General features: G+C 34.9%; 1 protein-coding gene across 10 annotated transcripts; it reads right to left on the bottom strand.

Annotated features, from left to right (window-relative positions):
* Window positions 1-1795: 1795 nt before the first annotated feature.
* Poli (DNA polymerase iota) lies at window positions 1796-24724 on the bottom strand. Of its 10 annotated transcripts, none has more exons than XM_047526774.1 (10): window positions 24208-24700; window positions 22711-23667; window positions 19641-19805; window positions 16031-16114; window positions 13010-13246; window positions 11329-11507; window positions 9727-9818; window positions 6876-7006; window positions 6090-6295; window positions 1796-3690 (listed from the first exon to the last, which is right to left on the bottom strand). In XM_047526774.1, the coding sequence occupies exons 2-10, from the start codon at window positions 22883-22885 to the stop codon at window positions 2872-2874; spliced, it is 2088 nt and encodes a 695-aa protein (XP_047382730.1). In that variant the 5' UTR covers window positions 22886-23667; window positions 24208-24700; the 3' UTR covers window positions 1796-2871. The 10 variants fall into 10 exon arrangements, with proteins under 10 accessions (XP_047382730.1, XP_047382736.1, XP_047382731.1 ...); XM_047526773.1 differs by having other exon boundaries at window positions 1797-3690; window positions 16031-16183; window positions 22711-22833; window positions 24623-24724; XM_047526782.1 differs by having other exon boundaries at window positions 1797-3690; window positions 16031-16183; window positions 22711-22836; window positions 24623-24708.
* Between the last annotated feature and the right edge of the window lie 1447 nt (window positions 24725-26171).

Raw genomic sequence — 26171 nt, 5'->3', positions numbered from 1 at the left:
ACCTTCATCAAAAAGAAAATGAGCTGGGGTTGTGGCTCAGTGGTAGAGTGCTTGCCTCACACATGTAGGGCACTGAGTTCAATCCTCAGCACCACATAAATGAAATACATTGTGTACATCTACAACTAAAAAAAAGAAAAATTAAAACAAAATAAAAACAAAAAAGAAGAAAATGATAACAAAAAGGAATAATCAGTTTAGCCCAAACTGAGAAGACAGCTAATCTGTCTTCAGTGCTCCTCCAACACACAGAAACTACATTTTAAAGGAGGGAGCATGTATGGAGAACAAAAGTCAAGACTGATGTTTATGTAGATTCAGTCAGGCTCTGCTAGCAGAGAGGAAACATTCTCCAAGGGCCAGGACTCTGGGGATGCTCTGGGCAGTTTCAGTTTCCATTCTCAGCATGAAATTATTGCCCATAGGAAGCTGGGATGGAGAAAATAGCTTACAGGTTAGAGAACACACACACACACACACACACACACACACACCAAAAAAAAAAAAAAAAAAAAAAAAAATTTGAGGCTTATTTTAAATTTTCTAATTTTAAAGGGTCCCCATTAACAGATTTACAAGAGACTGTAATGAATAAACAAGAAGATTTCTCAAAAAACCAAAGAACGAATGATCTCACTGATAAGCGGATGATGTCACATATAGGGGGTAGGAAGGGGGCAAGAATGGAGGAAGGAGGGACTCTATAGCGGGATAAGAGGGGTGGGAAGGGTGGGGGGGGAGAAAAAAAAATAACAGAATAAATCTAAAACTATTACCCTAGGTAAATGTATGATTACACAAATGGTATGCCTCTATTTCATGTACAGAGAAACAAGATGTATCCCATTTGTTTACAATAAAAATGAATTAAAAAAACAAGATTAAAAAAGAAATAAGTGAAAAGACACTATGAAATTAAAGTCATCAGTAATGTTTTAAATAGCAAGTGAAAGGCTACTGAAAAATAAATTAGTAAAGAGGAAGACAACTGATGAAATCATCCAAAATGCAGCAAAGAGAAAACAAGAGGATGAAAAATAGATGAAATTATGCCTATTGTTACAATTATGTAACATGATGACAGAGTTAAGAAAATCTATCGTTTTTGCAATCAGTCCTAGAATCCAGGAAAAGCAATATTTGAAGAGTTAGTGACTGAGAATACTACAAAATATGAATCGAAAGATACAGGAAGCCATAATGTACCAAAAATAATAAAAGAAATTATAGTTCCAAACATAGTAAATCTACAGAGCACCAAGGGGCGGGGATGGGAGGGAGATAATTTTAAAAGCAGCGAGAAAAGATAACCTAACAATCTGATTGTGAAGCCCAAAGACATTGAAAGACTAAGTTAAGACTATAAAATAAGTAGAACTGATACAACTCTTGAATTTTTATTCCAGAAACTGTACTTTTAACTACTATTTCATCGTCAGTTTTTAAACTGGCCCAAACCATATTCCAAAATACCTGCTAAAATTTCTTAATGATTGGTGAACTTTCAAATCACAAGAAATCTGAAACTTGGCTAAAATTTCTGACCTGGAAAAAAGTATCTTTTAGGCATCATTCACATTTTTGTACATTTTTAAAAAAATATTTTCATTAGTTGTTGATGGACATTTATTTTTTATTTACTTATATTTATATATGGTGTTGAGAATGGAACCCAGTGCTTCACACATGCTGGGCAAGCACTCTACCACTGAGCCACAACCCCAGTCCACGTGCTTTACTTTTAATGTTTTTTGTTTTTGTTTTTTGTTGATGGACCTTTAATTTTATATGTGGTGTTGAGAATTGAACCCAGTGCCTTACACATGCTAGGCAAGTGCTCCACTACTGAGCCACAACTCCAGTCTTTAATATTTTTTATTTAGATTATATCTGTAAAAATTACAAACTTGAGACCAGGACTCCTCCAACTGCCAAATTAGCAAAGGTGTATTTGTTCTTGATAAGATATTCATACAATCATGTCCCAATGCAGATTAGATATTAAAAAAAAAATCAAATGCATTCTTTTAGACCCTACAAACTGGCTAGAAGGTAATGGATTTCTTCTGTTACTAGTTTTCTACCACCTGGCCTTTTTTTTGTTTGTTTGTTTGTTTGTTTGTTTGTTTGTTTTAAGACAGTGTCTTGCTTAATTGCCCAGGCCATACTTAAACTTGAAATCTTGAGATCCTGTCTCAGCCCCCACCTGCTATAGTTGAAATCACAGATACATGCCACACATCTGGCTACCACCTTGCATTTCTGATATCCATCTTTCCCTTAAAACACTTGCATGGAGAATGTTCTATTCTATGCTATTCTACAAGTCAATTTATTAAATGGTACACAGTACTCTAAACAAAGATATTTACATTTTCAAAATGTTAGCTGACAGGAGCTCCTCTTTGACTACGTCCTAATATATTAAATTTCTTGAGGCATTCCATTTTTCACGGGGTAGGGGGGGACAAAAAACAAACAAAAAACCCTGTTCCTTACTCTAGCATGACAATGATTTGATGAGCCCATATTTCATATGCAAGCCCATATTTTATATGCAAGCGCATATGTGTTCTCCCCAATTTATAGAAAATGTACTTGTACCGACCATAATATTCCTTTTATTGAAAAGCAACATAAAATAGCTGTAGAAATAAGAGAAGGACAAAATTTTTACATTATTCTTCTGTTATGAGGATTTTTATGCTTTGTGTTGGAATTTACTTCCTGTAACCACTCTTGCTTTACCTGAACATTTTACATTGGATTTCTACATTATTATTAGTGTTTAATTTAGAAGAGCTTAACAAACTGCTAATCTGAGGACAATGATACTTTTTCTTTGCTTTCTAGACCTTTCTCTGAATGTGCTTACTTATGTACAATGTGGAAATCTGATCCAGGTCTCCTCCACTCAGCCAACAGTTCTTTTTGTACCTCTTCTGGAAGTTCATAGAACACTTGAGGATCGATGCCAGATGGAAAAATAATCTTCTCATCAGCAGAATCTTGCTCTTTATTTTCTGTGAGTCCTTGACATGAGGTTGTTGCCATTGTTTGCTTATGACTATCTGTAGCACAGTTTTTGGAAAAAAGTTGATCACTATGCAAATTGGGAAATGAATGGAAAACAGAAACAGCAGGGTTTGTACTGGAGAAGTAGAAACCTTCAGATTCTTTAGGTCCTTGACTCATTTGTTCATCTTTTAATCGATTATCTATATAATATGAATAATCTTTGGGACTAGACAGATAAGAGGAACTACTGCTACTTAAGCCTGATGTTCCTGGTTCACAAGGAGACACAGAGTGTATCTGCTTGTTATTGGATAAATTATCTCTAGGATTTAAGGATCTATCTTGCAATTGTTTTGTAGAAAAGAAAGATAACACTCCTTTGGAGGCATGTAATGGATAACTTAAACTTCCTTTCCCTTGAAAGTTTTCTCTAAATCTTCCAGAAAGGATTTCTTCCTGAATATCTACTGGAAGCTGCTTGAAGACTTCTTGGTCAACACCCTCAGGAAGTGAACAGAGTGGAAATTCATTCTTGTCTTTTTCTTTAGAGAAATCTGAAGTATCTATTGGAGATTCGCCAGTTCTTATACTTTCAATTCTTGCACTTGGTAGAAAATCCCAGTTTGTTTCTTTGTCTTTGGAAATATTTTCCATATGACTGTCTTTTATTTTCTAGAATACAAAAATAACAATAATTTAGATATCTGATACCTTTTTAAATAACCGTTAACCGTGCTGCTAGAATTCAATAAAAGTTAAGTGTTTGATGAAGTTCTGATACAGGTCTGTACAACAAGGGTGAGCCTTCAAATCATTATGGAATGGAAGAAGCCAGATACAAAAGAACACACTGTACTATTTATTCTACTTGTAGTCATACCTACATATCCACGGGGGACTGACATCAGGTCTCCCCCAAGATACCAAAATTCACACTTGCAAACTAAACTAAAATAGTTGAACTGCACATTTAAAATAGATGAATTTTATGGTTTGTAAATAAAGTTGTTAATATAATAAATAAACATCCCTGCTACAGAAGTATGCTTGTAGCTATTATCTGAAAAAAATGTGTCAAACCCATTCAGTATTTTCAATCTTCTATGGCCAGTTTCAAACAACTAGAGATGTTTAATCTATCACAATTAGTCACACTATTGTGTAGATCTTTACTCATTATTCCAGGAAGAGGTTTCCTTCCTACACAGCACTGAACCAGAGGTAAATGCGCATTTTAAAGATCTGGAAAGGACCTCAACGGTCATGTTTTTAAAGGTCCAATTCTGTAAATAAAAGAATGATGGCCTAGAAAGAGTAATTCACTTAAAGGTATTTTAAAAAAAAATACATGCATAGAGATTCAATGACTGGTTTTGCAAAGATTACTATTCTGAAAGACAACATTTAGCAGGGTGTGGTGATACACACCTATAATCTCTGCAACTCCTGGGGGCTGAGACTTGAATTAAGGAGGATCCTTAGTTCAAGGACAGCCTCTACAACTTAGTGAGACCCTGTCTCAAAATCAAAAGGGCTGGGGATGTGGCTCAGTGGTAAAGTCCCTTGAGTTTAATCCCCACTACCAAAACCCAAATAACAACAATAACAAAAGGGTAACATTTAACCGAAAGAAAAAAGTGTTTCTATGGTAAAAGTCCAACATTATTTTTACAATATGTCATTTTACATTTACATAAAATTTTTAAATACTTTCAATTCTAATTTGTACAATTTTTCTATAAAGTTTTTTTCACTTGAATTTCCTTTCTAGTTTAAGCAAAATAAAAATGTATATACAAATCTAATAGCTTAGTAAACTTCAAGAATGTAGAAGGAGTAGAAGAGATTCAGACAACTATGTTTATTGAGCATCTACTTTATGCCAGATATATACAAGGTACTTTCACTTCCATTGACTTCACTAATGCCACTATAAATTAGGGACCTTTAATTTCCATTCTGTGGATTAATTAAAATGTAAAAAGTAAATTCCTTTTAAATTTCTAGTTAATAAATGGAATAAAAAATGGTCACTGAATAAAGCAATGAATCTGAAGAGGGCATTAGGTTCACTATTTTCACAACACTATTCCATTCTCATTTTAAACTAAAGCAGACATAAAAATATTACTAAAATTATACTGATTAAAAATTTAAAATAGTATTTTAAATCAAGAGTTAAGTATTAAAAAAAAGAAAAAAACGCAAAAAAAAAAAAAGAGTTAAGTATAGGGGTTGGGGTTGTAGCGCAGTGGTAGAACACTTGCTTAGCATGTGTGAGGCACTGGGTTTGATTCTCAACACCACATATAAATAAAAATAAAGGTCCACTGACAACTAAAAAAATTTTTAAAAAGAGTTAATTATAGGGCTGGGGATATAGCTCAGCTGGTAGAGTGCTTGCCTCACAAGCACGAGGCCCTGGGTTCAATCCTCAGCACCACAAAAAAAAAAAAAAAAAAAAAAAAAAACGAGTGAATTATAAACATTAAAAACTTAGAAAAAGTTTATTTTTTAAAGCATCCACATTTACTAAAATGGAGGTTTGCCTCTTTGGAGATTGTGCTTTAGTTACTTGAAAATGTGACTGACTTCTGCATCTACTGACATACAATTAACTTTTACAAATGTAAAATTAGTAGCAATCTCTAATGTTGCTATTGGAATCCAATTAAATTTCAAAACTAAGAAAATTTAAATACTTAAAATACTATGCAAACAGAGCTTGTAGCTTATATAAAAATTAACACACAAAAAGATTTGATTTCTAATTTATGGAAATATCTTAGTATTTAGGAACAATCCATCATATTCCTGGATGCTGTTAGACAATGCATCTATACTTCCAAAACAGAGAAACTTCATAATGATTTCTTCTTTAATTCAATATACTTTTTCTTAGATCACAATATATTTGAAACCAGCAACCATTATGTGATAGGCAGTATAAACAACTAAACCATCAAAGAAATATCACCCAAAAGAATCTCTAACATAAATTTTTGTCATTTGTCCACACAAATCCAGTAAGACTGTACTTAGAAAACCGAACAAAAAAAAAGTGTACTCACAAAACTGCGCTTGCCAGAGCATGACGATGTTGATAATGATGATGCTAAATAATAATCCATGGGCCCTTTCTTAGTGGTATTTAGTGCTTTCAGGTTGCAGAAGCACACACTTAAAAGGGTAAGGTGAAATGGCATTTTCACATTCACCATATTTCGAAAAAGTTTCATAAGTATATCAACCATTGGGGTCATCACATCATAATTTCCTGAAAAAAATGTTTAAAAGAACAGTATCTAAACACTTATACCATAAGTAACACTAAGAGATTAGTGTAACTTGTATTATTTAAAATGAAAAATAATAATCCTAACTGGCATTTTGACATTATTTACTAAGCTTATACTATATAATTATCACTAATTCCCTTTGAATTTAAGGGACTGGTTTTTTGTTTTTTTTGTTTTTTTTTTTTTTTTAATTTGGCGGTTCTGGGGATTGAACCTTTAGCTCTACCACTAAGCTACATCCCCAACTTTTTTTTTTTTAATTTTGAAACAGTGTCTCACTACAGTACCATACTCAGATTGACAGCAAAATTGCAATCCTCCTGCCTCAGCCTTCCTGGTAGCAGGGATTACAGGATTTGGGAAAAATTATTAAATATTTACTTTTATTATCTACTTAAAAACATTTTCTAGTGAGAATTCCTGATAGAATTAAAGTAAACAATTGCATGCTATATCCACACAAAGACCCACCCTCCTTTTGGGGAGCATATTTCTAATTCAAAAGTTTGCTTTTTAAAGAATTCAAAGTGAATTAAATTCTTAAAAAATGAGTCACACCTGCCCCTAACTTCTGAATTACATGGGATGGAATAGGGCACTGACGACTCTCACGACAACAATACTTCTCTGATGAATACCGACGGATTACTAATCTTATAGTATGGGGTTTCCTTCCATCTTGGGATATTCTAAAATGGAAATAAAGAATTAGAAAAACTAATGACAATTTTTTAAATGGCATGCCTCATTTATTGAAAGGTATCATATTGAGTAACTATCAGAATTATACATGCAGTAGGTAAACAGTAAACAATAAAGGTACCAGAATACCCAAATAAATATCTCAGTTTATGCACTAAAGTTCTGAAATTGTAAATGAAAGGTTCTTGGGCCTTACTCAGAATTGAATGCTGTCAGAAGTAGGACAGAAATATATAATCATAACAAGCTGTTTTATAATCCAAATCTAAAGCACAACTAAAAGCAGACTATTAACACCAGCAGGAAATCTGACACAAGCAAATATTTGAAAAATTATAAAGAGAAAAAATGTTTGCAAAATTTTTTTAATAAAACAAGATTACCTCTGTTAAAGAAAGGGCTTTCTGCAAATAGATCCAAGAGAGTCAGTAATATCGCCATAATATGTTGGAATTTTTCTTTTTAAAGTTTTTTATCTTTTTATTTTGATAGTTGTGGATGGAGAGCCTTTATTCTATTTGTTTATCTCTATGTGGTGCTAAGGATCAAACCCAATGCCTCGCATGCGCTAGGCAAGTGCTCTGCCACCGGGCTACAGCCCCAGCCCCAATATGTCGGAATTTTAAAGCAATAGTTTGAAAGATCAGTTACATACTTTATTTAGAAAGATAAGTCATATGCAAATGGTCTTGATTTTGGTGTTAAATCAAAACTTTTCATGGTAAGGAAAATTCACTTTAAGAGTAAAAACATTTAATTATTAGAAACAGATGTCACTAAAGCATATTTTCCTTTTTATTTGCACAGCAAGATATAAAGATAATCAAATCACAAACATGAAATGCAAATATTACACCATGTTAAACATGCTCAAAATGACAATTCTGAAGTGGATAAACTAGTTTTGTACCAAATAATTTTTTTCTTTCTCTTACTGCTTTTCAGAAAACTTTTTGATGGCTGCTTAACTAAGATAATAAAATGTCATGAGTCATTCCTGTAAATATGTTACTTGCTTAAATATCTTCTAGTTAAATTTGTTCTTTTAAGTTATTATACAATTCAAAGAGTGTGATATGCTAATTAAGGAAAGGTTAAATACTATTTTATTTTAAGCTAGAGGATGAATTAAAAATGCTGTTGGGGCCAGAGTTGTAGCACAGTGGTAGGGCACTTGCCTAGCACACGTGAGGCACTGGGTTCAATCCTCAGTACCACATAAAAATAAATAAATAAAAGTATTGTATCCATCTACAACTAAAAAAATATTTTTAAAAAATTATATGATGTCATACTTCTTTCATATCTATTGAATCAACCATCATACATTCCAGAAGGAAAAAAAAAATAAGTAATTACTCACACATACACACAGGTACCAGCTACTTAAATGCTATTGTTATTCAGTCATTGAATTAAGGGGCCCCGGTGTGCAGTAAGAGAATTGTCAAGAAGAGACACAGGTAAACCTGCTATCTCACAGATTTAGATCACCTAGTTTCACATTTGGGTTAATTCTTCAAACAAGAGAACCTATAAAACTTAACACTTCTTGGGATTTCTCTATGTGTAGAACTGTTTGCAATGGGCAGGCATTTCAGAAGTCTTACACCTAGCTGAAGATGAGCAGATGACCCAATTTCACTAGCACACTTCCCACAAAGCAATGAGCTGCATGGCTCTGCTGCACACATGCATGGCACACTGCACATGACAGCAGAGTTGTAGGAAATATCACTTCATTAGTTTTCTGAGACTTAGAATCATCCCAGGAACTGTTTACTTTGGATAGTTAGCCCTCCTAGGATCACTGCAGAAGCATGTCTACTCTAAACTGTTGGATCTCTGACACCCCAATTCAGAAATTTCTAACAACAAAAAGAGAATCAAAGAAATGAAAGAAAAAGAGATTAATACTCTTCTGTGAAGTAAAGAGAAGTACGTGTATGATACCTATTAAGGATCAACAGAAAACTAAATTTCCTTGCTCAGCTTATGTTATGCTCTTTGTATATTCATAATCCCAATTAACATATTAACTCAACTTGCAGATCAGAATCCCTGAACACACTTGCAATCAGTCATACATGGTCCCATTTAACTATTCCTTCCTTTAACTCCATTTTCATTTACACAGTCTGACAAAGAAAATCCAAGGCTTCTCCTGCTTGCTCCATTATTATTGTTCTGATAACTTCCTGTCCTCAACCATCACAAACTACTCCTATATAAGAAGTTTTAGAATTGTTGAAGAATTATTGTTCCTCTCTGCGTATTTCCTTTTATGAAAAAGCAAGTAATACTAAGTTAAAAGCAAAGGTTCACAATTGCCACTAGGAAAAATTAAAACTTCCTCCTCCTCACCTGAGGACTAGAATAGGTTAGGAATATTAGAGATAACCACAAAATCCCTTTTGGTAATAATCTGCAGTTTAAGATACACAGAATAACTGTAGTAACTATGATACTAGTAGTCAAACTAATGGAAATAGATGTATTAAATTGGCTAAGAGCACATAATAATGTCTTTGCAATAGTTTAAAATGCAGAAAAATCAGTGAAAAAAGATCTCTCTTGGATTTGTCTAAACACTGCTTAGTCTCCAAGTTAATCTGTAAGATCCAAGACACATCAAGAATTTTTTTACATATATGTACTGTTTAAAGAATGTATATAGCATGTTTTGGAAAAGTGGATTAAAAATTACCTCTTCAAAAGGCTAGCAAGTAGTTCTTCAATCTTTGTTTTAGCTTCGACTTCTGATGAACATTTTTTAAATGAATCTTCTTCACTAAAGGACTACCAAAGAAGCATAAGTGAGGATTAATGTAAACTCAAATAAATATATCCAATGAATTTGTCAAATGTATATTTAACACACTCTTTACTAACTTTACCTCTTAATTTGAATCATTTAGTTCACTTTTACATTAACTCAATTTATTTGCAAGTTATTGTACTCTGCTAGAAAATAACTGAAAGTCAAGAAAATGACAAAGTCCTAGTATCAATTTCAAATTTTACTGTATGACTAATGTGAGGCTCTTAATGCCCGAGGACTAGAATCTGAGTTTATCTTTGGATAAATTATTTAGGCTTTCTAAAGTATAGCATCCTCATCTTAACAGAAAAAGAGAAAGAAAAGAAGGAAAGAAGGGAGGGTGGAACACACAAACAATACTACTGCCCACCTCCAGGGTTTTTAAATGGACTAATGAACAAAAAGCACTTAGTAAAGTGCTTTTCACATGGGGTGGGGGAAAAGCCAATTTATTTAACTGGGTGATTACCCCTCTTCCCATTTGTTAAATCACTGGACTATTTTGAAAGCAAGATTTTTAAAGGATTAAAATATTTTGCCTCATATATACATTATGAGCTATTAAAATTAAGTTGTATTCAATCAAAGTAGCTAAGTTGAGATTTAAAAGTATTAATGCTCACTAAGTGTGGTAGTTCCTGCCTATAATTCTAATTACTAAGGAAGCTGAGGCATGAGGACCACAAATTTGAGGCCAGCCTGGGCAATTCAGCATAATGGTTTTGATCTGGAATGTTCTCCCAAAAGTTCATGTTAGTCAGTGCAAAAATGTTCAGAGGTGAAAAGACTGGATTATGAGAGCTATAACCCCATCAGGGAATTAATCCACTAAATGGATTAATTTGAATGGAATACTGGATGGTAATTACAGGCAGTTGGATGTGGTTGAAGGAAGTAGGTAATTGGGGGTGTGCCCTTGGGGAATATGTCTTGTCCTGGTTCCTCCCTCTCTCCTTCCAGCTGCCATGAGTTGAGCAGCTTTCCTCTACCACACCCGACAGCCACAATGTTTTGCCTCACCACAGGCCCAGAGTAAATGGCCAACCGTGGACTGAGACCTCTGAAACTGTGAGTCCAAAGTGAACTTTTCCTGCTCTAGGTTGTACTTGTCCATTACTCTGGCTGCAGCAACAAAAGCTGAGTAACATACTTAGTGAGACCTGTCTCAAAATAAAATTTTTAAAAAGGGAGCTGTAGATGTAGCTCTGTGTCAGAGTGCTTGCCTAGCATGCACATGGCTTTGGGCCAATCCTCACTATCAAAATAAATAAATAAATAAATAAATAATAAAAGTATTAATGTTCAAGTTTCAACCTAGGAATATTTATTAATCTAATCTAATAAACCAGCCTTGTCATAGGAAAGGGATCATGAAAAGCAAAGTACAATATTATGAATAGATAAAACTGGAAATCTTTATCCCAATAATATAACACTAGTACACTAAATATAAGTAGTACACTAAATATAAATATCACCATCATGTACCTGAGGTGGTCCTGAAGGTGTCACAGGAGAGTTATCCTCTCCAAAACTGAGCTTCTGGATCCGCTGAGCAACTGAAATTCCTAATTCCTTTTCCAATATTTTAGATGAAAAGGTTTGGAGATCATGCACACTACTGATTCCCAGTGCTTCAAGACGTTTGGCAGTTTTATAGCCAATACCTAAACAAAAAGAAGTGTACACAGTGCTATAACTAGCTTTCTTCCTTAAAATAAAGATAATTAAAATATTAAGAATACATCAATCATATCTTAAGTTCCACATTTAATACTTTGCTAAGATCAAACTCAATTGCAAATTAGATTATTATTCTTACCTTCAGGGTCCCTGAGTAATATGTAGTTCCTTGAAGCACTTATAACATGTGCTATTTACTATAAATATAGAGATAGTCAGTAAACTGTCTTGATAAAATGAAACTTTTACCACCTGTTATATAATACTGTAGAATATCTCAAAATCATGTTTATTATTAATGTAAAAAGAGAACAATCAAAATTGATTAATGTATGCTTATTAGCTAACCTGATTTCACAAATCACATTATCTAGCAATATTTACCACCCAGAACATACACAAGTAAGGAGACATAAAAACTAACAAAACTCCTACCACAAAGTTCTTGCACTAAAACTTGGTTATACTTTCTTCATAAGAGAAATACTCAGGTCATTTAAAGTCTCTTTATTTCTTTCATTTAAAAAATAATTCTACAGTTATCTGGTTTCCTTGCAGAGTAAAAGCAGTAAATCAGTGATGACAGGCATGTAGGAGGAAATATTAAAATATACTGACAGGTATTTTTACAGCAAAAAAAAAGGAGGCCTGGCAATTGGAAATGAGGGACAAAGTAGAAAGCCTGTAAAAACAGATGCAATAATTCAAACAGTAAAGCAAGTTAAGAATGTTTTGCTTCAGTATATAGTCAATTTATTATGATCTGACATTGTTCTTCAGAACACAGACCCAAAATCTCAAATTATAATTATATTACATTAAGGAAGGCAAGGCGGTATACAATATATTTTGGAATCATACATGCCTAAGTTAAAAATGGGGAAGCTATAACATCTGAAGAGTTAAGTTTCAGTTGTCTTAGACATTCACTTCCACAGAAGGCTTTTATTATATCCTATTCCCTAACAGTGCAAAAAGGGTATTTCTTTAAGTAAAGTTCAACATATTATTGATGGTATATAAAAATGTAGGTTATTTGATTATCAAAGATACAAATTTGCCCTATGAACTGAACAGATCAGTGAATCCCTCAAAGAAATCCAATCCCTTATCTTTAGAATGAGGTACTTTGTTTAGAAGCTCTGGAAGATTTATTATAGCCCTAATATTTAATATATAACAACTAAAGAGAATTAATAATCCCCTCTAGATGCAATGTACAGTGTAAGAATATGAACCAGGGACTATAAATAAAGGACCTTACATTTTCAGGTTATCACTTTTATGATCATAAGTATAAAAGTACTTTCACATATTTCCTCACACAGATTTGCTCGAGAAAACACTGTAGTTTTTATGGTTTTCTCCAACAACTAAGGATATACCTCTAGAAATTAATTACTTATATCTATAATTTTTAAGATTAAAGAAATACAATAAAAGATACACAAATACAATACATATTATTCAATTATTTTTGTCTTACCAGGCATTTCCTTAACATGGTTCAAACTATGAATGAGATCTTGACAACTTTCAGGTAACAAGACTGTTTGTTGATTTGGTTTAAAAACACCAGAAACTAATTTTGCCAGTAGTTTATTACAAGCCACTCCAGCGCATCCAGTGAGCCCCAACTGATTATACATGGCTTCCCGCATCTCTGCTGCAATCTGAGATCCAACTAGCAGTCTGATGTGCATGATGTCATGCAGGTTTATGGCTACAAAAATGATAATGTTAAATGTCACAAAAAATTTTGTTTTCTTTTTTACAAAAGAGTTTTTAAAAGGCACAGGGTTTAATTTATATCCAAACCCTCCTACCACCACTACTACCACCCTATCATCCATTTGACTTATTTCTTTAGTTCATAGGAATACTGTAAAGTAAATAACACAAGTGAATTCCAAGGGTCTGTGATGTGAGTATACTGGAAGTGCTTAATGATTAACAGATTATGAAAACTGATATCATAAAAAATTTCTAGGGCCAGGTGCGGTAGCACATGCCTGTAATCCTAGCAGATCAGAAGGCTGAGTCAGGAGGATTGCGAGTTCAAAGCCAGCCTCAGGAACCATGAGGTGCTAAGCAACTCAGTGAGACCCTGTCTCTAAGTAAAATATAAAATAGGGCTGGGGATGTGGCTCAGTGGTTGAGTGCCCCCGAGTTCAATCCCCAGAATCCCCCCACAAAAATTTCTAGGGATATTAATGAAACTTTCATTCACACTCACCTATAAGTATGCATAAAAGTTGTTAGAAAAATGCTACCGATACAGCTTTACAAACCTAAATCTACACTTTACATATTAGCTATATGTGCTGCTAAAAATAATTTCTGGCCTATACATAGTTTAAGATCTTTTATGAAAAATGTAGGGAAATTACATAAAAACAAATTTTATGTAATTTGTAAAAACAAATTACATAAAAACAGGTGTAAAAGATTCACATGGGACCATTCTTATCTTCGGGACTCAGGCTAGAAGGATTTAGGGATGAAGTGTCATGGTGTCTGCAATTTACTTCCAAATGGCTCACTCATCAATCAACCTTTCCACAAAGACAGCAAGATAAAATAAATGTGGCAAAATGAAAACTGGTTTATCTATAAGAATGTACCTAGGTGCTTACTGTATGATTCTATCAACTTTCCTGTACATTTGAAAACTTTTTAATAAAAGTTTGTATAGAACAAGAACTAATAAATAGACATTTTCTATTTGAGATAAAAATCTAGCTCTCTGTCCAGTGATATGTTTCAACTAATAAAGTTTGAATTTGCTTTAAAAATTATATAGAATTATGTCCATAATATTCTTGCTATTTAGCCCTTGTATTTTTTTAAAAGAAAAGAGCATAGGCACAAAAGACACACAAGAAGCTTCATTTCTTCTAGAAACTTATCTCTACCCCTTTTCTTCTACAGAGAACTATACTTAAGAATGATGACCAGGCCACAAAACAGTTGGGATACAAGGAACACAAGCTAAGAACTATAACCAAAAGGATCAGGCAACTCTTGCACAAAAGCAAAGTATAATATGGTATAAAATGGAAGTTACCAGCAGAACCACAAGATGTATGAAAGTCTAATTAAATATTCATCGGTACCTGCTAAAGCTTATTTTCAAATGCAAATATTCCTGGAAATACGACCAGTCATTCATGGCTTACTATGTGAAGAAAGGGGGCAGTTGGTAATGATTATTTCAGCTAATTAAATAGGAGCTTGGAGAAGATACAAGCACATGGCAGATAACAGTAAACAGACATGATAGGGGACAAACAGATGTGAGGGGTGGGAAAATGAGGTTAAGGAAAAAATTCCATATACTGGACCCATTGTGCTGTCTTCCACAAGTTTTCTTTTAAAAAGAAGTTTACCTGCGGCCCTGCCTGGCTTAAGTAAATAGACTATATTACATTTCTCAGTAAACAACCTGTGTCTGCAGGAGAAATGCAGGCCTGAAATGCTGATAAGAACACAATTTACTCTGAAGGGTGGGGGGATGAGGACTTTTGTGAACTGTACACAGATCAGATCCCAGAAATCAGGGAGATAAAGATAATTCCCCCTGACCATACAATCTGTAAGAATAGATTCCAATTACAATGGGTCAGCATGAGCCAAAGTGACCCAGAGATATAATGCTACTGTGGGGACTTCAAAGTCTAATGGCATCCTGTGCTGTCAGTCAAAAGTCAAGAGGAAGACATGAGCAGGACTCTAAGGAAACTCCCTGGGCCCCGACCCAAAAAACACTGGAGAGTATGAGGGGCACGTCATCCTTCTCTCTGAGGGGACCAACTCTTTTTCTTCAGAGTGTTTTCTTTTCCCTCTTCTTACACCTTAAATAAACTCAAACCTGCTACTCAGAGTGACATGTCTGAAAAACTTCTGGCATGATCACAAGAACCAGTGAGAAAGGACTTCCATGGCTGCCTTAACTCCACAGCAGACCCTTGCCCTGTAACAGCAGATAGGCCAGGGACAGGCAGGCCTGAATAAGATCCCATGGGTGGTAGCTTGAAAAGTCAGAAGAGCACCATGAGAGTCTGAGAGCCCCAAAGGAACAGAAGGGAAATTCAACCTACCTCAAAATTTTGCTTAGAGATGGTTTGAGAAGAATAAAAAATTATTCTAAAAAACAGTAACAAGTCAACTCCTATAATTTAAGGGTGACCTAAAGAGGTATAACTCTTAAAATGTGAGTAGTATATTATGTCAGAAATGAAAATTGCACAGAGCACTGAGCCACATGTCATCAGAATCTTATTTTCTGCATAGTTAATATGGAATAGCAATACCTAATTTTAGATACTTAGATTACTGACTAAATATGGCTATACCTCCAAAAAAAGTCATAAATCTAACAGAATGTCACAATGAACTCACTGAATATTTACATATATATAAATATATTTATATACACACACACACACACACACACACACACACACACACAAACTTTTAGTTAATAAGTGGAATGAATAACACTCACACTGATTATTGTATACATGACCTGACACAGACACTGCAGAAAGTTCATCACTTTGAAGCTGCTGGAGTTTCTTCTCAACTATTTCTGTTAAATCCACAAAATTTTCATCAAATCCAAGTCTCTCAACAACTGGACTAAATTCTTCCAACAATTCTAAATCAAATAATATTGGCGCATAGGTGTAATTAAAATTTCAAGTAGAAAAGATTTACTGCTTAAAAATACATCAAATACATAAAGGTTTCATATATATTCACAGTTGCACAATATCTTTAATAAAAAGTCTCAGTTAACTATTATCTTTCTTTTCTGTACCATATTTTGAGTAGAGGCAATATTTTCCAACAAAACAAGTCCAAAAATGACATTCCCAGAGCAGTTACTCATAGCAAATACATTTTTAGCTCAATCTTCTATATCTAAACTTTCTATATCTGTAGTACATTAAATACCAATGATTATAGTTAATTATAATCTTGAAGTACTATGTCAAAGAATAAATTACAGTTTGCTTAGGAAAGTAAAAACAAGTAATAATATATTTTATCTATATTCTCCACAACAGTTTAGGCAAAACAAAATTTGAAACTTCCACTTATTAGCCAGGCATGGTGGCACATGCCTGTAATCCCAACAGCTTGGAAGGCTGGGACAGGAGGATCGTGAGTTCAAAGCCAGCCTCAGCAAAAGCAAGGTGGTAAGCAACTCAGTGAAACCCTGTCTCTAAATAAAATACAAAATAGGACTGGGGATGTGACTCAGTGGTCAAGTGCCTCTGAGTTCAATCCCCAGTACCCAAAAACGAAAAAACAAGAAAAACAAAAAACAAACAAAAAAAACTTCCACTTCTTACTGAGTCAAACAGAAAAATCACTTAACAATATATAACAGTATTTTGATTGGCCATTCCCAAGCAGGTTCCATAAGAATAAAATGGCAGAAATGGACCACAATTTCCAGTTACTCACATGTCCAGCATCTGCAAACTACCTAGTCCTTAAGTCAAATGTTTACTAAATTGAATTGAACCAAGATGTACAATAAATTCAAAAGGACTATCAATTCTCATATGCAAGAATTAACTAATAATAACTTTGAAACCATTAGAAGAATTATTTACTTCTCTCTGAATCATCTTCTATTGAGACCAGCTAGATGCCAGAAAATAGTAAGTAGTTCTTCAATATTCATAGGATTGGTTCCAGGACCCAAGGATACCAAAATCTGAAAATGCTCAAGACCCTTATATAAAATGGCATGGTATTTATATATATACTATGCATATTCTCCTATATATTTTAAATCATTCACATTTAGGATATCTTATATAATGTAAATAGTTGTTGTGCTGTATTGTTTTAGGGAATAATGACACAATAAAAGAGCCATATGATTTCAGTACTGAAGTCTTTTTCTTTTTTTAAGGTCCCATAATCTGAAGACTCAAATAAAAGGACTAAATCATTCCTCACTGTTAACTTTTTTCAAAAATACTAAAAATTACTTTGTTTTACTAACACAGATATTAAAGGGAAAACAATAAAGATAATAATGTGGGGCTTGGGTATAGTTCAGTGGTAAAGTGTTTACCTAGCATGTACAAGGCCCTGGGTTCAAACCCCAGCACAGAATAAAAAAAAAAAAAAAAAACAGAAAAATTAAAAACAATGTGACTTGTGAACACCAAAAATAACCCCAGCCTACACAGAGAAAGCTATTATCTCCTTTGAGGAGAGACTGACAATGTGTCTGATTATGTAAGATTGTCTTGTACTTTGTTCATCAATTTCTGCAAATTTTTCAAAAGTATCTACCTGACATCCAAAAATCACATAGAAAACCTTTTATTGAAAGAATACAATATAGAAAAAAAAATATCAAAGTTTCAAGCAGAAAAATAAGTCAAATACAGAGTAATGCACAAAGCGGTGAACCACTAATTTTTTTTTTTTTTTTTTTTTTTGGCACCAGGGATTGAACTGAGGGGCACTCAGCCACTGAGTCACATCCCTGGCCCTATTTTGTATTTTATTTAGAGACAGGGTCTCACTGAGTTGCTTGGTGCCTCACTTTTGCTGAGGCTGACTTTCAACTCTAGATCCTCTTGTCTCAGTCTCTCAAGTCACTGGGATTACAGGCATGCATCACCGTGCCCAGTTCAACCATTGAATATTGATTACATATTCTTCTATCCCAGGGTTACAGTGACAAATCATTTAACTATCCCATTCCTGAAGTTAATCTCTTTTCTATCAATTATGAACCAGGCTAAAATAAATCTTTTTCTACACATTTCTTCATGTACTTATAATTTTATTTCTATTGATGAACATTCAGCAACGAGATCACTGGTTTGAAGAATATTAATCTTTAGTTGCTTTTTTTTTTTTTTTTTTTTTTTTTGTGTGTGTGTGTGTTATTAAGGATTAAACCCAGGGCTTCACACATGCTAGGCAAACTACCACTGAGCTATATCCCCAACTTTTATCTTTAAAAAATGTTTCTTGATTGCTTTTTTAAAAGGCTGCAATACCTTATATTTCTACTTTTTCTCACATTTTTTGACAAGTATCACCAATATAAAATAATGTCTTATTAATTCAAGGTTCCTTAGCCAGTAATAAATTTGAGCATTTTTTCTATACAATTGTTAAGATATTGAGTTTGCTCTTCTTTGTCAACTACTTATTCACATTCTTTGTTCACTTTTATTAGGTTTCTTTTTCTTAAGTTGTAAGAGCTCTCTGTATAGTATAGATATTAACCCTTTATGTACGAAAACTGCTACAATTAACAAAAGAAAAACTAGCAAAAGATAATTAAAAAGATAGTATAAGCTAGACACAGTGGGGCATGCCTGTAATCCCAGGAACTCAGGAGGCTGAGGAAGGAGGATCACCAGCCTCAGGAACTTAGCAAGACCCTGTCTAAATATTTAAAAAAGGGATGGGGATATAACTCAGTGGTAGAGTGCCCCTGGGTTAATGACAATGATGATAATAATTGGTTGATTCTTAGATATTTTTAAGTGATATATTTGTAATACACCAATGTACAGTCATTTTCCTGTTTCCTCTAACTTACTAAAACACTAAGCTTCAAACTCAAACTTTAGCATAAGAGAGTTCAGTGGCTACAACGTAATATTTAGTTATGTATATGCACATGTGTATATATATATATATATATACAAAAAGACTAATACCCTTATTATTTTTGTTAATATTTAAGAAACCAGTTTTTAATTATGCTACCCAAACATAGAAGCCTCTTTGAACTATCATCAGTGCATTAGAAAACAATGTACTTCCTCATAATTCAGGTAAACTTAAAATTTAAAATATATCTTCCTTTATAGAATATCTTCTGATTTTATCACTTTTAAACTTTATATTTTGTTATTTATGTAAACACTAGTCATGAGAGAATTCGAATTACTTAGCACCATTATTCATAGCATGGAAAGTCACTCTCTTATAGAATTTTTAAAGGGGAAAATACCCATAATAAAAAGGAACCTGGTTTATGGCACTTTATTAAGATTTATACAGTGAATAGGCATCCTATGTAAAAAAATCAACGCTAAAAATATATTTCCTATAATTTGTACCTGTAACCTTATAAGACATCTCCCTGTAACGGGTCAAGTCTTCTCCATTAACCAATACCAGTTGTGGACATTTTTCTTTTGCATCTCTGACATTCATAAGTTTCCTAACTCCAAGTTTCCTGGCTTCATAGTTGCAAGTAACCACCAAATATTTCTGCTGCACACCTAAAAAAATAAAAATTCTGTGAGAAAAATCAAGCAGGATTGTACAAACATTTTAAAATATAATTTACTAATTCCGCACTGTAATTATATGAGCTAAAATGTAAAGTGCTTTATCAAGGATAAAAAGGTGTCTCAGTTTTGAAAAGTAGCCTCTGTTCATTAAAATTCTACAAAGAATCAGGTTCTGAGCTATCTCCTACTTTTGACAAGTATCACCAATACAAAATAATGTATTTTCCCGTATCCTACTTTTAATCTTTAGTTATGTGTCTACTTGGGGAAGAAGAAAGTTATTATTAAATAAGAAAACAATACATTAAAAGCACTATAAATCACCTGTTAGAATGTGGATCAATTTTTTTATACAACAAAACAAGTTGTGTTTATTTCTCAAATTTAGCAAAAATTACCATAAATCAATCAACATAGTATATGGAATTATCAGTGATAAGATAAAAATCAAATTTTTCTTAAAATGTTTTCAGACAGTACAAAATCTGATTGATTTATATTGCCATAGCTATAGCTCAAGGGCATGTTGCACCAAAAATAAGCCAGCTGAAAATAATTGGGTACAATTAAATACTGGTTGCTACTAGAAAAACTCAATTGTCTGCCAATGAATGTAAGCAATGTTCTGTTACAAGTGCCAAGCTTCAGCAACTGTTAGGGGTATCTCCCCAGTAAATATCCTAGTTACTGAACTGTTCTTTATAATGATCTGCTGATGATTTGGTAGGGCATTAGGAGTTCCCTAACAAAATGAGTACATTATGATCATCGACAGACTACATAAAAATTCTAGTTTATTGGTGACTTAAGATTGCTAAAATTGTTTTTCTCTTTTTAAACAAGTTGATTACTTTATGCCAGTATAAAAGTAATGTTTATCAAAAATACGTAAAATGCATCTCCAGCACACAAAAAGAAATGTAAAATGCAAACATGTAGAAGAAAAACAATAGTTATACCCATTTGCATTACACATCTATTTTTAAATTTCGGGTATTACAAAGAAGACAAAGAAATATTATTTATACATAAAGTTTTCTTAGATTATGCCCCCAAATATGACCATGTCAAATAAAAGATTAATCAGTGAACTATATGAAAAAATCAGACTTAAATAAAAAGTCATTTTTTTTTAACCTTTTTTATTTTTTATTTGAGACAGATTCTTGCTAAGTAGCTTTTGGCCTCACTAAATCACTGAGGCTGGCTTTGAACTTGGGATCCTCCTGCCTTCCAAGCCACTGGGATTACATGCCAGGCAACTAAAGTCTTTTAATGCAGAATGCACTATATGGACTCCTTACTGTATATCACAACCTGGGTTGGTCATATATTTGATTAGAATAAAGGAAACACTCAAGAAACTTCAGCTTCACTTCATGGCAAAGATTTTTACTTTTTAACCACACAAAACTTTTTATTAAGCATTATCTACAAAGTACATTGTGTTATAATGCTACTAACTAGAAATGCCTTCAGGAGAAAATATTTAGGTCCTCTAAACCTAAACTTTGACACTCTTAAGAAAGTTTAAGGATCTTGGCCTCTCTGCCTAGAACAGTGGCAGGCCTGTAAACCCAGCTACTCAAGAGCCCAAGGCAGGAGGATCCAAATTCAAGGCCAGGGGATATAGTTAAGTGGTGGAGTCTCCCTGAGTTCAACCAGGTTCAATCTCCAGTGTCACACACACAAATACTAGCTTCACTTTGGCATAACAAAAACTAGTCATCCCTTTGTTCTTTAGTAAACCAATAAAACTAGATTGGGATTTATTAAGCCAATCTAGGCACAAGAGGATAGCAGCAAGAGAACCAAATTTTTTTTAAGTTTATACTAAATGATCCTTCGTGCAAGCATGAAAGAAAAATCTCTGCTTTCCCAATTTAAGATACAACAAAAATGTCAATAACACATGCCAGAATATCAGTAAGTAAATCCTCAATGCAAAATTTCTCCTTGCCATTATTTAAAAAGATGCTTGTGTTATCATGGAAAGCTTGCTCTGTCTTAACATTAAGGATTCTGCTTAAAATTCAACTATTTGGTTGGACATTGCAATTCAATTAATACATACAATTAATTTTCAAGAGGAGGATAGATGAAAATTTCACTAAAATGTAATAAAAATCAAAAGGTTGTTTTTGAGATCCAAGACTTATAATGTTTCAAATGTTGAGTAAAAGCAATCTGACAGGCATGGTGGTACACACCTGTAATTCTAGTTACTTGGTAAGCTAAGGCAGGAGGATCACAAGTTTGAGGACAGCCTGAACAATTTAACCAGACTCTGTCTCAAAATAAAAAGTAAAAAAACTAGAGATATAGCTTAGCAGTAAAGAGTCCCAGGGTTTGATATCCAGTACTGCAAAAAAGCAAAGTAAGAAGAAATCTGCCTAGAGAACTAAGTTAGTAACATAGAATATTAACATAGAAGACCAAAACCTTATGCTGTTTTCTGTTAATTTTTTCAGTTAGTTTTACTAGTCTCAGATTCACCATTTCTTAAATAAGATTTCTGAGGTTTATACTTGGTAGAGAAGCAAAGATTAACTGTCCATAAAGCACCTTAAGAATGGCTTTCAGGTAGGCATGGTGGCACACACCTGTAATCCCAGCAATTCCGGAAGCTGGGGCAGGAGGATTCCAAGTTCCAGGAAAGTCTTAGCAACTTATCAAGATCCTATCTCAAATTTAAAAAAAATTTTTTTTAAAAAGGACTGGGGATGTAGTTCAGTGATAAAGCGCTCCTGGGGTTCAATCCATAGTACAAAAAAAAAAAAAAAAGGCTTCCAAAAATCTTTCTTAATATAGTTAATAAATCAGAATACAATGACATAAAGAGTAGTCAATTTTATTGTTATACAACAAAAATATTATCAATGTGAAGAATTACCTAAAGGTTTGTCCTTTAATTCAGGGTTTGAGATCATTTCTACTTGTGCATAAAAGCAATCCAGATCCACATGTATTATGACTCTGGATGAAGAATTTCGGGTTGGCACTACTTGATCGTGAACTGCTGAACAATATGCAAAGAAATACATACATATATTCAGGCTACATATCATCTTTGAGCAACTGACATTTTCTTAAAACATTTTATCTGGGAAAGAATTCACAAAGTAGTTTTATTTTTTTCCTGGATTTATGATATGTCAAAACACTTACAAATTACAAGGACATGAAACTACAGCAGGATCTTCAATCCTGTTTACTCAACTAGCATTATCTTTGTGCACTACATTTTTCACAGGATAATTTGATGGAAAAAAATTGATCAATGAAAGATGCAAAAGGCAATGTTATCACTTAGTAGAGTAACTTTTAGAGTAAACCAGAAAATGCAGAAAAGTTGAAACAATGTTAACTTTCTACCAACTTAAAAATGATTCTAAGTGACCTGTCCCTAAATTTAAAAAAAGAAAAAAAAAAAAAAACTGAAATACAAAGTAACAAAAGACAATCTGTGGGTTCCAGTGAACTCTATTTAGCTTCCACAGTTCAGCAGGACTGCCTGTTTGAATACTAAAACTCCACTGCCTAGAACCACGCCTTGGGTAAACAGACTACCAATAAATATTCACAAAGTTGAAAGAGTGATTATTTTCTAGATTTTTTAAAAGTAGGGGCTGGGCCAGAGGCCAGTGGTACTTATCTGTAATCCCAGCGATTGATGAGGCTGTGGCAGGAGGATTGTCAAATTCAAGGCCAGCGTGGGCAACTCAGTAAAATCAAGTCTCAAAATAAAAACAGAGCTGGGGTTGGGGGAGGGTGCAGCTCAGTGGTAGAGTGCTCCTGGATTAAATCTCCAGTACCACAATCAATGTAATGTGGTATTACACTTTGGGTCCTGAACAGAAAAAGAAAAGCACTGGGAAAACTGGCAAAATCTGAATATAGTGTGTCCTTCAGTGGGCAGTATACCAATGTTAATTTCTTAGTTTTTTAAATATCTGTTTTGGTAGGCGATGGACACAGAAACTTTATTTATTTTTATTTATTTATTTTAACGTGGTGCTGAGTGTGAGGTCGGGATTTAAGCGGTCTGCCCTCGCCCTCGAGCTTACACTGAGGATCCAACCCAGTGCTTCACACGTGTTAGGCAAGCGCTCTACCGCTGAGCTACAACCCCAGCCCAATTTCTTAGCTTTAACAAATGCATCATGGTTATGAGATATTAACGTTAGAACAATCTCACACTTTTCTGTAAATCTACTCTCCTCCCCTCAGCGAAAAAAAAGGGGGGGGGGGGGGGACGGGATGGATGAGAACTGCACCTTTGCCTTCAGACTTGGAGTCTGGCGGTACAGGACAGGGACCAGGGCCTGGAGGTGGGTCACCAGTGGGCACTCTACAGTCGACGTGCCGGGTCCGAGCCACCCCTTCCTACCTGGGCTGAGACCAGAACTTAACCTCTGCTAAGGGAGCGACCAGTCCGCAGCTTCTCCAACCTCACACCTCCAGGGAGCACCTGCAGTGTTCGTCGGGTTGGTTGTGGGATCCCAGCCAGCCTCTCCCCTCATTGGGATGGAGAGGGAGGTACAGATAACGCCCTGGACACGCATTTCTAGGACCGACGCGCCCTACCCTACTCCTACGGGTTGAAGCCATCCCTCTCGAGCCTCTAGCCGCCAAACTCGAGGCAGAGAAGGGCAGCATTCTTGGTGGGGAAGACGAACAGGGCCAAGCAGGGCAGGGACCGTCGCGTCCCAATGGCCGCCGCCCCGGGCGGCCTCCGCCCATCCCGCCCCAACCTTCTCATTTACAGCCGGCGGGGCCGCCGGGTTGCACACGCCCTGGCGCACCCTGCGAGCAGCCTGCCGCCCCCGCCTCCGCCAGCTCCATGGCCCGGGCCGGGTCCGCTTCCTCGCAGCCGCGGCCTTCCTCCTCAGGCTCCGCCCCCAGCTTCTCCGCGCCGCAGGGGCCAACCGCAGCGCAGCTTCCGGCTTCCGCCCGGTCGCCAAGGAAACCGCGGGCCGACCGCGACCTGCCGCTCCGATCCGGGCCGACCAGTGTGCTGCCCGGAGTGAGCGCAGGCAGGCGTGCAGGACTTTTCCGCAGCCCAGTCGAGGCCGGAAGTGAGGGCGTGAGATTCCGAATAGCTTTCTTTTTTTCTTTTTTTTTTTTTTTCCCCCCTTGAGGGTTTTGGTGTTAGGCACACAACACAAATTTTAGTTTTTTAACTTTGCTCTGCTCACGCCATCACTTACTACCAAGATTGCTAGTCCCTAAACTTGATTGATTCTTGGTGATGGGAATGAGGAAAGGATGTAGATTAAGGTAAAAACAAGGTAGTTATGTAAACTAACATGATTAGCAAGTATTGTAAGTTATGTTGGGTTTACTTAGAGACCGTAATATATTGGACTCCTGAATTTTTTACATCAAAACGGAATAGGACTTTGATACATGAATCTTGGAATCAGATAAAATCTCTCATCTGCGTCTTGCTAACTGTGGGACTTTGAGCGGGTTAAGCAACATCTCTGAGCCCCAGTTGCTCCACAATTTAAAGAAAAAAAAAAGGTTGAATAAAAAATAAAATAGTTTAACATTCCAATGTATATAAAGCACCGGGAACATAGGAGGCAGGTTCAAAGTTAGTTCTTCGCCGCCTATGAGGATGACATGTGTGTCTCTGTGTGTTGGTATTTTTTCCGTGTATTTCTTCCAAAAGAGGACAAATCAGTCTCAATCTCTCTCTCTCTCTCTCCCTCTCTCTCTCTCTCTCTCTCTTTCTCTCTCTCGACCTTGCTCTCTGGATCTTGACTGAAAACATGGTGATTATGGAGAAATGGAATGTTGCAGGTCAAAAGCCAAAATTCTCTTCTACTACTGTAGGCCTTATAACCATTTACTTTTAACCTTTGTATCTGACCTAACATTCTTTGTCAGTTATGTAAACTAGGACTGAATTGTTAAATTTAGCAGATCACTAACCTTCATTGAATGCTATAACATGTGGAGCCTACAGGAGAGATTTTCAAGCTTTGCTGTCGCCCACTTCACCAATGTATTCATCAATTGTATTGATTTATGACTTTCTTTATGTAACCTCTTTCATTTTGGAACTGTCCTTAAGGGTAACTTGGATCCATGTTCCCAGGTCATGGTCAATCATATTTGACTCAGAAGAAGCTATTTTCTTATTTCCTTTAAAGTAGAAGATTTTTGTTTTGGTTTTGCTTTTCTCTCTTGATACTAGGAATTAAACCTAGGATCTCATGCATGCTAGGTAAAGAATTCTTATTTTATGTCAACAATTTTAATATATACATATAAATTTATATGTGTATGTATATATATATATATATATATATGTACCCACATGTGTTTGTGTTAATACCTGTTTTA

The sequence above is a fragment of the Sciurus carolinensis genome, chromosome 15 (genome assembly GCF_902686445.1).
Source record: "Sciurus carolinensis chromosome 15, mSciCar1.2, whole genome shotgun sequence".
NCBI lineage: Eukaryota > Metazoa > Chordata > Mammalia > Rodentia > Sciuridae > Sciurus > Sciurus carolinensis.
This window is presented reverse-complemented; position numbering and strand designations above follow the sequence as displayed.

What these genes read in the sequence shown, in the direction of transcription:
- Poli (XM_047526772.1), bottom strand. Translation starts at nt 22,885, where the DNA reads ATGATATGTAGCCTGAATATATGTATGTATTTCTTTGCATATTGTTCA. An exon ending in AATTCAGAAGTTAGGGGCAG is followed by an intron (nt 6,296 to 6,875) that starts GTGTGACTCATT and finishes CATTTTTTTCAG; the next exon opens with GAAATTATGATGTGATGACC. An exon ending in GCTCTGGCAAGCGCAGTTTT is followed by an intron (nt 3,691 to 6,089) that starts GTGAGTACACTT and finishes TTTGTATTCTAG; the next exon opens with AAAATAAAAGACAGTCATAT.